The 14,780-nt window shown below is 35.9% G+C and overlaps 1 protein-coding gene across 1 annotated transcript in view; it reads left to right on the top strand.

Moving 5' to 3' along the window:
* The window catches only part of LOC306764706 (multiple C2 and transmembrane domain-containing protein 1-like), a 144,324-nt gene that overhangs the window by 50,733 nt on the left and 78,811 nt on the right, over nucleotides 1–14,780 (top strand). Inside the window, exon 2 of the mRNA XM_079251921.1 lies at nucleotides 2,662–2,782. Within this exon, the coding sequence (XP_079108047.1) occupies nucleotides 2,662–2,782 (121 nt within the window). The remainder of the gene's footprint in view (nucleotides 1–2,661; nucleotides 2,783–14,780) is intronic.

The raw sequence follows: 14,780 nt of genomic DNA, 5'->3' as shown, positions 1-14,780 counted from the left end.
ACGCTGAAGCGGCAACTGTCCGCTTCATACTTTTTCATATTAACCACGCCCGCCTCAAATGTCCGACCAATCGCACGATACTTCTCGGAGCCCCGCAGGAAAAAAGTTCTGCCAATTGGATGTGTCAAGAACTGTCTTCAAACATGTCCGCAAGCACAAAATGATGTCATTTTCTTCTCAGAGCCTCGAGAACAAGAAAAAAGTTCTCGTTTCTCGTGAAGTATGTAACAAGCTTGAGTGTAGCTAAATATATTGAGAGTTAGAATTACTTTACTCTTACTTTACTCTTTCATTTAATTTTTTTTCTCAGATTTGTCAGAATAATTTCAAGATATTCAAATAAATACATTTATAAATAAATGAATTCTATTGGTCTGAAGAGATGTCCTCAGTTTATCCAGAGATGACTTTGGATTCTCCAAAATGTTGAAGAACAGAGGATCTGTGCATGAGTCATTTGAAGGGGAAGGGATGCAAAATGAAAATCAAGCTTATACAACCTGTCATGATCCTTCCTGAAGAGGAAGAGGAAGGACCAAACTGCAGGACTTTCAGATGGGAGGCAGGAAAATTAGATTTAGAGACTAATGGCAGGAAGCAGGTGTACCAATCAGCAACTTAGAAGCAGGTGGGAGCAGGAAGTAAACACGTAAGAATGCACAAGGGGACAAACTTATTTGTTAAAAAAGACAAAAACAATAAAAAGGAGGAAGAAGGCTGATGGAAATATAACAACCTGAACTTTACAATGGTCCAACCTATGAGACAGTTTGGAAATTTCTGAACTGTATCAAACATTACAAGTGTTTCAGTAGCATTAACATCAGAACTTCACTGACAGCCTGGTGGGAATTTTGTTAAAAAAAAAACACCACCACCAATCCAATGTCGGCTCACACCCATCTGCACCAATGCTGATATTTCTTCTAAATATGAAAATATAATAGTTTTTACTCCCATGGATTAACAAACACACACTTTAAACATATGATTGAACACATAATACCTAACAAAAACCTTTTATGTTTTGATGTTCTCTCTCATCACAATGTCATATCAGCAGCAACATTGTTTTCTAAAATATCAACAACTCAAATTCACAATTAATACAGAATTCTTCCACGGACCTGGAACTTCTTCCCAGTGTAGCAGAATAGACCTTTGTGCTCCAAAGCTACTATCAAAGACATGCAGATTAACCAAAAATAGATGACTTAATCTCTTTACCAATTTATATCTAGATCTAAATCCTAGTAAACCATTTTGGCAAATATTTCCAAATTCAATTTGACTCATAGCTGAAATCTACAACTTATACAACATAAAATCCTTCATAGAACACATTATACAGAGCAGAGGATGTTCAAGATGGGTCTTAACCACTCAGTTATCTGCACACAGTGACATAGCAGATAACATTCCCAGGGGGAGTTACATTAAGACAGTTGTGAAGTCAGCCTTTCACCCTCAGATCTTTATGCTGCTTTCCTGTCTGTCAAAGAACTGACTCTGAAATGCTGCTGTTAGTTTACAGAGCACTGAATGGTGTAGGGCCAAAAAACATTCAGGATTTTCTGGGTTGTTATAAACCAACCAGATCCCTCAGGTCATCAGGGTCAATCAACTTTCTCTTCCCAGAGTCAGATTTAATTCACATGGAATATTTCAGGATTGGCTTTTGGAGTTCTTAGAAAGATTTTTATGGACAATAAAAAAAAAAAAACTCAGTTAGATTTGGTTTGAGTAGTTGATGTTCCTGAAAGACAACAACTATTATGTCAATAATTACAGAAAATGCTACAAAAGCTACGACTTCTCAAGAGGAGAGTGTATTCGTTGTTTTTGATGAGGACTTTTTCAGGTGTTCTTCTTTCTACCATCTCCATCATATTTTCCATGGCCACTCTATTCTAACCCCTTAAACATCTCTCTGCCTCATTCTAATAAGAGTTGCTCTTTTATTGTTGACATGATAGTCTCTTAGCGGTCTCCCGTAGGCCTCTAGATTTTTCTTTTGTAGTTATTATTAGCTTCATCTTTGAGTATGATAGCTGGTGAGACATGACAGGAATGCCCACACATGAATTGTCTTCTGGAGAGGAGAGATAAATTAACATAGTGGAGGATCCAGTAAGAAAGTACACTGTTGTGGATCTGTGTGTAGCTTGGGTTATTGTGTCTCTCATGAAGAGGCTCTGCAATCATAACCAGTGGGTGCTTTGACCTCAAGGCCACAGCGAGACATACAAAGCCAAAGAGATGACCCTGTCAAAGAGAGTCATGCTTGAAGGTTTTCAGAGGAAGCTGCATGCTTGCAGTTGGTTCTCATTAGTTTAGCCTACAAAATACACCATGTCATACAGTGCATACAATGCACAAAGAAGAATGTGTACTGTAGGAACTGCATAATCTCCCTTTCGTGGAGTCTAGTGACACAACAACAAACGTCTTTCTTACCTTTTGGATGCATACAGTAAAAAATCAAATATATATAAAAAGAAGGAAATGACTGATTAAATTCAATGATAATGACAAAATCTGAGTGGAAAAACCAAATTATATGAATATTTATAAAAGCAAAAAACACAGATATTGAGAGTCTTGATAGTGCAATCTATGTCTGATGTCTTGTGTAACTTGTGTAACCTCCTGTGTTCACAGGGGATCAACATAGTGGGACCCAGTAATGCAGAGCTCCTGCCTCAGCCTCCTTGTCCAGCCATGTACCAGCTGGATATTGTCCTAAAGAAAGGAAAAAACCTTGCCATTCGAGATCGAACAGGTAGGAGATTTGTTTGTTTTTCGTTTTACTGCACTAGTATGGAAGTTAATGTGGGCAGACAGTGTGAAGAGCTTTTTCAAGGCTTTATCTATCCCACCAAATGAAAGCTACCCTATACCTGTCTCCCTCTTTGCCTCTAAATTGAATCGTTACTTGGACACTGTTGCACCCAGAATAATAATGTCAATGTTCTCAAACAAATAACATTGTTCATAGAATGGTAATCTTCTGTTTTATCTTTAGAAGAAAAAAATCTGATGACATAAACAAATGCAAAGTCTGCTTTACATGTGATTTAGTTTAATCCTGATCAAGTTTCATCCCAGATATTATTTGTAAATAATTTGCGCTGTAAACAAACAAATGTCTGAGCATCTGTACTAAACTAACTAAAGATTATGAGTTAAATATGGTTTTTGTAATTAGATTAGTTAACAATACGAACAATTTCTTATTTTCAACAAAAACTTATGAAAGTAATCAGTTTTCCCTTTACCCACCTATGAACTGTGTCTCATTATCTATGTGTATTCATTTGGAATTACTTGGAGCAAGGCAGCACAGTTTTGGGCATCTGGGCAAAAGAAGCACTTGGTTTTATGCTAAAACACTGTTTCAGAAAACAATGTTTCTAGTGTTTTCAAGTCTGAGTAACTACAACTCTTGTGCTGGTTTTGGGATTTTGTTATTTAAATCAGTAACCCTGACGAATCAAAACTGCTTGATGTTCACAGGTCTGAGACCACCTAGCAAAAACAATTAAAGTCAGAGATTCCTGCATAAAACTGGCATTCTAACAATGAGATGACTTAATGGATGATGGAGTCTCATTAGTGGCTGAAGCGACCATGACACCAGATCACAATAAGATCCTTGCTCTCTGCTATACATTTTGCCTGTCTTCTTGACCACCCAGATAATGAGCAGGGGGGTAGAGAAGCTCACCTATGTTTCCTGTCTGAAACCCATCAAGACAGCTCATTATAGAGTGAAGTTGAGACAGAGGCCCAAGAAGATGGTGGTCAAAAAGTGGTTTGAGTAATAACATTTTAATGGCTATCAGTGATGCAAGGCATGTTGTTTTGTCACTTTTTTATTCTTCTGGGGTATGTAGGCTGGAGAAGCTCTGGACTGTCTGATGTGGTAGTTTGTTGGAGAAAAAGTTATTCATTTTTTTAAATCCTCAAAAGATTATTCCATCTAGCTTCAAATTCATAACACACAAGTTTATGACATAAGAATTTATGCTTTTAACTTATTTTAATGCCATACTGAGATTATTTATGCAGTCCTGGATCTGCCGTTGCCCTGCAGTGTCCCAAGACTAAGAAACCTTTTTTTTACAACTTCCTTCCAGGCGTCACGTGATAGTTGCATATTGATTTAAGGCACATGTCACATGTCAACAACTTGATATGAACACATTTTAAAATTACCTTTGTTGTCCTTTTAAAATTACAACATGGCTGCTTCAGTAAATAAACTAAATGAAACATTGCTGTAAGAATCAAGACATAGAAACAGAAATAGAAAATAAAACAGGAAGGGATAAGAAACTGGCATGACATTTTGACTGGCTTTTACTGGTTGAAGAGAGCTCACAGTAGTGACAGGATACAAGATGGATGCTGAATTAGCCTTTATTGGGTCCTTTACAGTGTGAAAATATGCCAAAGCCTCCTTGACGTGCCTCCACATAGACTTTACATGTAAACCTGACCAAACGCGTTTGGTCTGAACACACCATAAGAAGGAATCAGGGTAAAGAGAAAGACTGGATGCATGCTTTGATGAGATTGCCATGACAATGCTATCTATCTATCTATCTATCTATCTATCTATCTATCTATCTATCTATCTATCTATCTATCTATCTATCTATCTATCTATCTATCTATCTATCTATCTATCTATCTATCTATCTATCTATCTATCTATCTATCTATCCATCTATCTGTCTATCCATCTATCTATCTATCTATCTATCTATCTATCTATCTATCTATCTGTCTAAAATACTGCAGGTACTTCCGGTTTCTAGAAATATAAAACAGCAACATGTTTTCCCAGAGATAGCCTGTGTTTGAGCTCCAGCTGGTTTTAATGTTATGAGCTGAACAAACTCATAGGCAAGGTTGTCTAGTAGAACAAAAAATGGGATGGGAGAAGAACTCAATAACAGGGTGTTTCTGGTTCCTTATAATGGAATTAGTGTCTTCCCTTATGTTCCATCACTGAGGTTCGACTAAAGCACTCCTGTTTGATATGATCATTTAATTAATGCCAATTGAGTGCTTGTTTTTGTAATTATGTTAAATGAGATAACATAGAATACTGCCATTAATCTACAATGTTAATCCTTTGTTGCAGTTAGTAGACCTCTAGAGATGAAAATTCACTAACTACTCTTTAGGAAGCCTTACAAGAGCTCTGAATATTAATTTAATTTAACAAAAGAAGCAAACGTTTCATGCTGAACCGACTGGAATACCATTTACCATAAACATGTTTGTGATAGCTATTTCTTATTCTTCTATTAGCTTTGCTTTGATGTAGTCACAAACCCTTTCCATTTTTTTCTGTAGCCATAAAAATAGTAATCAACATACCAACCTACCTCTGTTACACACAACTGATACAGTTACAGTTTATGATGTATTATTTATTCATATTTGATTGAACATTTTTACTTAACTGTGGAGTTTGATTGCATTCACTGCCAAATGCATCTGCTCCTGATGTTAGCCATGCTTCTCATACTGTATTTTGAGTTGCTCTTGTATTTCTGCTGAGCTTGCATATGCTGTCATTTCAAGTCCGAAGGATTCACTGCTCACTGCAGAACAGAGGTTAAACATTGAATTGGGGCCAGAGACATAACTGACTGCCTCTAATATCAATCTTTTTCTCGATCTATCTATCTATCTATCTATCTATCTATCTATCTATCTATCTATCTATCTATCTATCTATCTATCTATCTATCTATCTATCTATCTATCTATCTATCTATCTATCTATCTATCTATCTATCTATCTATCTATCTATGTATTACAAAATTCAGAGCTAGTTTGTAGCCTGTTGGGTTTCTACTCCATGGCAAAAATATGCTTTTAAGCTTTCATCCATTAATAAACGTAACATGTTAAAATACACATCAGTGAACAACATATTCGTTTTTTTTTTCTTAACACAGTACAGCTTATACAGAAGAGCATATCTTGGATATATGTTTTTATATTTCACCATGCTTCTTTGAATTTCCACGTGCTTGGTTGTATTGAAAAGGTGACTGTGATATTCATAACCATTTATATGCGTAAAAAAAAGCAGAATGTAACTTCAGTTCATTTTCACACTTATCACTGAAGCGCAGTAAATTTAAATTGTCAAGTAACCTCACTTTGAATTTTACTTTATCCTTCATCACTACAGTTCTGTTTATCCCAGAAGCCCCAACCCTGCCTTAGCTGTCATCTTTCAGATGAAAACATGTTACCCCCTGTCTGCCCTAGAAGCTTGCTAGTAGTCCAGGCTTGACAGAAACTCCTCCATTTCAAACTTGTGGTATATTTGTATATATGCTTGTCTGTTTATCATGTCGAGGATGCATTTCATACGTTTTGCAATGTAGTGCCTTTGCTTCTTATTTTCCGAAAGGAAAAAAGTGAACTAAATTCTGCATAAATGCATAATGTAAACAGAAACTGCAGTGAACAGACTCTTAATGCTATAATGGATAATTGATTATTGAACATGAGCTTTTCCTGAATGATCTGTATGTTTGTATCATTAGGTTCTTATATGCTACCTTGTTTTTTTTTTCCACAAAGATTTTAAAATATTATATTTTGTGTGAACAGTATTTTAAACATAGCTGAATTTGTCTTGTTTTTCACTTTTGGAGGAACTTGCTGGTGCTTTTTAAGTCTAAGTGTTTCTTTTTTTTTTTGCCCTTTTGTAAAAACCTTTTTTTTTTTGGACTCTTTTCAGTACATTTGATAGTCACTGTTTCTTCACTTATTTATATATTTATCTATGTCATATTAGTGCATAGAGTAGAATATGAAACACATTTTAGCTTCTCTACTCTTTCAGTAAGTGTCTGATTTGAATATAATGTGAAACAGCTTTCACAGCTTGGAATGTAACATCACAAATACATGCAAACTGTTGTAGGAGTGTAACCTTTTATTGTGGGAAATGGGGTTGGAAATACCTCTGCACAAGAAATAAAATTCACTATGATGACATTGTCAAAACTGAAGCAGGCATAGACACAGCTTAGTAACTGTGAAAACAAAAAATGAATGTGCACACTTGCAAAATTCAGCTTGATGCCATTGCTTTTCTCCAGCAATGCATAATGCAATGCATCTATCTATCTATCTATCTATCTATCTATCTATCTATCTATCTATCTATCTATCTATCTATCTATCTATCTATCTATCTATCTATCTATCTATCTATCTATCTATCTTTCTTTCTATCTATCTATCTATCTATCTATCTATCTATCTATCTATCTATCTATCTATCTATCTATCTATCTATCTATCTATCTATCTATCTATCTATCTATCTATCTATTATGCAGCAGAGCGTGAAAGTCTTTACAGTCAGCAGAGAGACTTTTAGATTTTCCTACAGAGCTACAACCATAGAAAACATTTGGGAGAACACAGTAAATCTGATACTTTAAACAAAACCACTCCTTTTATCATTACTAATTTGATGAAAACTAATTAAAGCTAAACGAGTAAAATTAAAGCTAGAAAGAGCATGCCAGCAGAAAGACAGTACTCTCCCTATCGTTCACAGTTATTAGCAAAAACTGAAGATATCATGAAGAAAATGATGGAATCCTAAGTAGATTGTCATTCATTTTCAACAGATAAAGAATAGGGGGGTCTTCGAAATGTGATTTGTCTCAAGAACCTGATGTATACAATACTACTAAGGAGATACATTTTTATTATGTTTTTACTGGACATGTTTAATCTTGTTTGATAGCACCAACGCACCAGTAATCAGTTTTCTATCAGATTTTGGGAGTATCATATAAACTCCTTTGGGTTTTAATTCCTTTTTAATTTTATATGTGTAAACACATCTGTCAAATGACCTGTAAGGATTTTTTTAGCTGTTGAGTATGAGAGAGAGAGAGAGAGAGGTCCCAGTGGTTCCAGCAATTTTGGAAGTGATGTAAAAGTTATTCTTTATTAATGTTAAGTTGCCACGTTGCAGAATGTTCAACTTGGAGAGGAAAACTGGTGCATCTTTTGCTGTAGGGGCACATCTGGCCCTTATATCTGTAGCTAATCAGCAGAAGAATCAAACACATTACAGACTGACAGCAGGCATATAAGTGGTCCGAAATAGACTACAGTAAAAATAAAGACATGGCTGCTTCATGTTGTAAGGAGCATGTTACTCCTGAGTAGAGGTTCATTTGGGGTTAATAAAATAGGGGAAACTAGATCATTCTTGCATAGAGCTGCAGAGGCATGGAGCGTGCAATTGTTTACTGTTGCTCCGGAGCAAATTTGCAGCTCCTACACCACTGTCTCATGATGAAGTGCCTTGTCTTCTCAGTCTCATTCAGTGCATCCTTTTTAGCAGATTGCATTCTGGGTAATGGGAAACCCCAGAGCAGTGACCATTTGTCAGTCCTGACACTACATATAGCCTGTGAGCTCACACATGCACACTCACAGTTTGCAACCACATAGCATCTCGGATCTGTTCTAGGCTTGCTGCTGAAGCATGACTGCAGGTTTTATGACAGGCTCTACTTTCCTGTACTCACATCTCATAGCAAGCATCAGTGAGCCTCCACTACCCTGTGGTTGTTAATAACAGACGTTTTGACAGTCACTGTATTGGTTAACCTTGATTGGGCTCTCCTGCAGTGTTTTTTTAATGATGCACTGAGTCCCAGGAAGAGAAAGTACAAACTTAACTTGTTGACATGGAGGTTAATGGGAAGGTTCTTAAATATCTTATGGGGAAGTGCGGATCTATCTTTTTTTAATGTGATATTTCTGGCTCTTTATGAGAGATTATATAATGCCTTTTCATGCAAGAAGAAATTATGCAAAAATGTTGTATAGAGATGAGGTTGGTGTCCTGCAGCATGCTACTAAACCCCTGCTGATGTGATGAGAGGCAGCGTTGTTAATTGATTTAGAAAGATCAGTGTCACTCTTACTGTAGCTCCTCCAACAATTCAGGCAAATGCTGTTCATAGAAACATTTCTGGGACTTGAAGTTATTTCATTTTATTTCTAAAATAACAAACCAGGGTATCTGACAATCCAGCGCCAATTTACACAGCCATGATGCATTATTGATTTGTTTCTAATGTTATCAGCAGGTGATTTCTCATCCATATTCATTCTGTTTTGATACTGAGAATGTTATCCACGAGTGTACTGTCAGCCATGTTTTGTTTCATTTAAGTTATGTTTAACGTTGTGATTTTTTGGTGTGATTTTGGAGGATAATCTAAAGGATAGTCTTTATAATTCTTTTTAGTGCAGTGGTGTCTCTTTTTTTCATGAGTCTCATAGATAATTTTAGAGCCTAATATCACTCTGTCGTCTGTTGAAATGTAATTACCTGCTCATATATTATCAATAAATAATTCAGGGCCATTTATCTGTCCTACACTGACACAGTAAGCTATTGATCATGAATGTAAAATGAGTATCTACAGATTGATGATGAAAATGAAGAAGCAGGACTTTTTTTCACACGTTAGTGAAAGAAAGGAAAATAATGTTATCACATGTCACCCTGCCCTCTCTAAGAATAACTTTTAGTGGCTTGTTAACAAGCTTTGGTGGAGACAGTGTGTCACATGGTGACTGATTTTATTAGATTAGAAGACAACCCAAACAAACATTTATTTTCAGTTTGTCTGCAGCAGTGATATTACTATTTCATCACTACTTACAGTCATGAATGAAAACCCATACATGGGGATTTAATTAATTTGGCTCTTGAACTGCAATTACAGCTCTTGCTACTGATGCTAAAATATTTTTACTATATCTACTGCCTCTGCTACATAATAGTCAAGGGAAATTATCACAGCCCCATGCAAGCAGAGGTTTGTGCACAGAGTTATAAAATACTCGCTCATGAGGATGCTTATCTGCTTACGGTTGTGCAAAACCATTCACAGAATCAAAGTACTTCTGCCACAATACAGCTCTGTACACTGGCATCAGGAGCACACAACTATTTTATAATATGTGTGGATTTCTAAAACTGATTAAGTGGCTAAGCACATCTGAATGACTGTGCTGTTTCTACAGTGAATGTCTCATTATTTCCACAGACCCACACATGACTGCAAAGTTCACCATCTCTCTTCACAGGTTCTTGATTGTCTGTGTAAATTAGAGGAATCAGGTGTTTGTCTGGAATATTGCGAGAGTTAGGGTTAACTGATTAACTTTACATCAGAGTCTGATTAATTTTACAATTTACTATTATTGATAATGTAGTAATAATGGCTCCGTAATTCTTTTATTTGATGGAGTTGGAAATTTTGAAGTCAGCTGAAACCTAATTCAATTTTAAATTAATATGTTATCAAACCTTCCAAATGATTTCTCCAGTTTTTAAAGATTAAATCTTACATATTTGGAATGGAGTTACAAATAATAACCTCATGTTATGTTGTGCTTTAAATATATTGCCTGCTAGTTTATGTTAAGTGCATGAACAAACTTCTGTATCATGATGATAAATAACCATAAAGATAGTTATAAATAAAAGCAATTTCATCCTTCTTGAAAAAGAAATTCACAACATGCTAAAACATAGATGTGTAACAAAATATTCATTTTTGTCACTTGATGTTCCAAAACTTTATTTTTGTTGTACCATGAAGAAGAGATAGTTTACATAAAGAACAAGCTATAATAGAATAATAAGAATATAGATCTTTTGCGATTAATTATAATTTTGCTCACATTTATGTTACAAAATGTATTTTTCTGCAGACTGAAAATATGGTGCCTCTAAAGAAAAAGCAGGGTTTCAAGTAATAACAGGAAAATATGTGCAGATCAAAATCCACCAAAGTACTGACAGCAAAAGTCTGTTTGTGCTTTGTGTTAAGACTATGAAGTTATTGGAATAAGAGAAGCAAGAAAAAAGAGAAAACTGCTGCATGAATCGTTTTGAAAAGAAAAGAAGTCGTTTTAAGGTGAAAAGGCAGCAGAAAGGCAGGGGAAGAGAACAGATAATGAATATGTTTTTTAAAAGCTGAAAAACTGGACAAGGGTTTATATAGAGAAGTAGTTAATAAATGAACAAAATGATTGGCTATTCATTGATAACTAGGGTGTACTTTTTTAATGTGGTGAGAACTGCTGCACTAGAGTTCTAAATTTGGCAAATATTTGTTTATTGCAGTCTGTAATTAATGGTATTCAGCCGTTAAACAGTTTTGTTTCAAACACTTAATTAAAAAAACAAAAAAAATGATCATAATAAGTCTATAGTTTGCTTCCTGCATTTGCATCTGTATTCGCTTTCTGGTTTGCTGCATTATTATTGGAAGCTTTGCCTTTAGCTTGTGTGTTGCCTCTGCAGGAAAGTATGTACTATAAGTCATTACGCAAGATCTTGTAAGGTGTCACAAATGTAACAAATGTACAAGTAAACATATTGACGTACATTTGGGGCATGCATACACAAACAGATACATTAAATTTGAATTCACATACTTTATGAAGTGTCAGATCATGATACAAAGTGCAGCTAAGCTGAGAGAATGGGTGAGGGAGAGAAGTAATTGATCACAAAGATTGTTAAAGGGAGAAACCAAGCATGATATAGTATCACTGGAAAAATGTATATGGAAATTAGTGGTGGAGTACTCTCCAGTTTGTCTCAGTTTCACGCATACAGTATGTTCATCTCCTTTATCTCTAAACACCTCAGCTATCAGTACTGCATGACAGGATTTGACTGAAAGTAGAACCGTCTAATAAAAGCCTATTTTCTAATATTTGACTGGGACTTTCTGAGCATGTGCTCACACTGTAATTGAAGAGTGTGAATTACACACTGATGAATTGTCATTTGTGCCTCCTAATCCATCACAGTTTACAATGTTTGTTTGTGGTAATGCTGTTAATCCCAATGCTAAATAGCCATTCCAAAGTTAAGAGAGGGTCGTATTATTGTGGGCTTTTGGATCACTGATTGTGCTTTTAAGTGAGCTGTTTCTGAAAGCTCAGGTGCCTGGAATGGGAGTAAGGTTTACTAGCAAATACACACAAAGACCAAGTTTTATGGTCACTGCCCATAAGGAGCTCAGATAAGATAAATGTGGGATTGATTATATCCTCAGCTGCTTATTGAGAAGACAAAAAACCGCTCACAAAGGAAATCTAGGAGAGGCTTTTAGATGTGTCTATGTACCACACCCAGGGCAGAGTTACCTGCTGTGTGTGCTGCTGTGTGCTCTCATACGGATTTATTTTTACTCTGAGGCAGTGCCATCCTGCTTTCTTGTTGGTTTTAATAGCATTGAACAAAATATCTACAGAAAGAATTTTATCTAAATAACAAAATATTTGTTTGTGTTGTTTGCACTTTTTTTTTAAAGTTTGATCAATCATTTATTTTTTCTTTTACTGACTCAGCAATTTGTCAACTCTGGAGACGGTTTCATCATGGATAAGTTTCATAAAACTCTTTGATTGCAGAAATTGAAGAAATAGAAAAGGCCTTTCAACAGAAGACAGTTTATTACAGGGCTGTGCAACTGGGTCCCATGAGGGCCATAACCCTACAGCTTTGCAACGTATACCTACTTCAACAACACATCAAATTAAACAGATCCAGTAGCCAATGATGTACTGCACAGACTCATTATTGGAATCAGGTGTGATGGAGCAGGGAAACAAGGAAAACCTGCAGAACTGTGGCCCTTGTGAGACCTGGTTCATTATGTCATCATGTCTCATTACCTTGATAAACATTAAAAACACATAAAAAGCAACATGTTCATTTATATTATGATGTTTCTCAGAGAAATGTAAGATATGGATCAATATAAAAATGTTTGCAGCCTCTGTGCCACAGGTGTAGTCTCATACAAACATTTTCTTCTTGCTATATTGTCATGTTTATGGCCTCTGAAAGTATCAGTTTCTACAGCTTGACAACAAGTTCTCTTGCATGGTGGTGCTTGAACAGGACTCAGGTTGAGGTTTGTTTATACAACAATGGTGTTTCATTCGACAACTGTAGGGGAGCCACAAAAAAAAGGGGCCCAAATTCTCTGGTGACGCTTTCACAGAGAGGCAGAAAATCATTTGCCAAGGCTGCACCTCAGTACCAATAACACTGAGTCAGTTTATCAATGAGTGACATATTTATTCTTCCTACACACTTCATCCACACTTCCATTTCATGGCCATCTGCCTGCGAGGTGGACAAACGTCTGTTGTGCACTAATCCATTAAATTCACGGTATTGAACTCCCTCTGAAGTTTTCAGGGGTTCATGCCAATCATTATTCGTTCCTGTGGAGCTTATTGATCTTACAATGGGTGATAGGTCAATAAGACCTATCTGCCCTGCAGTCCTCATGTGGTACATGCATCACTTCTCCCTGTAGGACTTTTTCCATGTGTGAAAACTTAAAACAGATAGAGAAAAAATAAGGAAACTGCTATAACTGTCAATCACAATGTTTGTTGGTTTTCAAGAAGGCACATTTTTCATCGCTCTTCTATGCTGAACCAACACTTGCTCATATCCACCCATCTCCAGTCTAAAACACCAGCCTTCTCTATTTCACACTTTTCAGCCTGTTTGTGTTTATGGCCTCCTAAAGCTGGCACTATGGGATGCAGAGTCAGTGATGTGTGTCTGGGGGATATTGAACCCCTGAGACGGAGAAAGAGATGAAGTTATAGAAAAAAGCTTTCTGTTCTTTTAGAACCTAATTGTGTTGGACCTGGATGCGGTTTGGGAGCATTCCTCGTGTGCGTTTCTAAGGTATCATCTCATACAAATGTTACATGAAGTTTAATCTTTGTCATTTTTATTTCTATTTATTCAGTTCTTGAATTCACTTCCTGTCTTCTGTTTCATGACTTGACGATGTCACAGCAGACGCACTGCTGATTTTATATGTTTTCTCTTATTTTTCTCATTGTGTCATTTCTGTCCACCAGCCATAGCTATGGCCCTGCAGTGTTATGTCAAGGGCAACAGTGTGGAAAAAGGCTAAACATTGTATGTGTGTGTGGATGTGGATATTTGAGTGTAGTAGACAGGAAAGTCAGTGTTTTTTTTCTTGTTGATGTTTTTATGAACAAATTGACAGATGGACAAAGCTACGTAAAAATTCACAATTTGCTGACGCAAAGCAGATGTAATTATGTGCTTTTAAATTTAGTTAATGATGCTTGTTTTACTAAAACTAATTGGGGTTACTGTCCAGTGCAATACTAGACAACACATTTCAATGTGCTTCTCACTTTCTGTGTTTGACTGTAAAACCATTTATTTCATTTTTGCTTTCATTCCTTTGACAACATAATCATTACCATTTGTGGCATTACTTTTATTATGTAGATTTTAAAAAGTACCAAATATATAATATCCCATCCTCATGTTGTGGTAAGGTATCTCTTTGGTTTGTGAAGGCAATAAACTGATCAAATGTGTGCAAGAACACCTTTTTGTCTGTCTGATAGAAAAATTGACCTAACAGACGATAAAGCAGGTTTGCATTTATTGACTATATGTTTCAAACTTTTTATAAGAAACTTTTGTAAAGGTGCTTGTGCACTGAGTGGGCAGGAATAATTACTTGACAAAAAATAAGAATCCTTTATTTTTCTTGATGTTTGCCTGCTAATTGTTTTGGTTACAGTGGCTGCTAAAAATTATACTGATTTGTGATCCATAGAACAATAAAATGAAATTAAAACATTAACATTTGGATGCATTGTC

This window comes from Telmatherina bonti (assembly GCF_933228915.1).
Source record: "Telmatherina bonti genome assembly, chromosome: 13".
NCBI classification, from domain to species: Eukaryota; Metazoa; Chordata; class Actinopteri; order Atheriniformes; family Telmatherinidae; genus Telmatherina; species Telmatherina bonti.
Note: the sequence above shows the minus strand (reverse complement) of the source record. Positions and strands in the feature narration are given on the sequence as shown.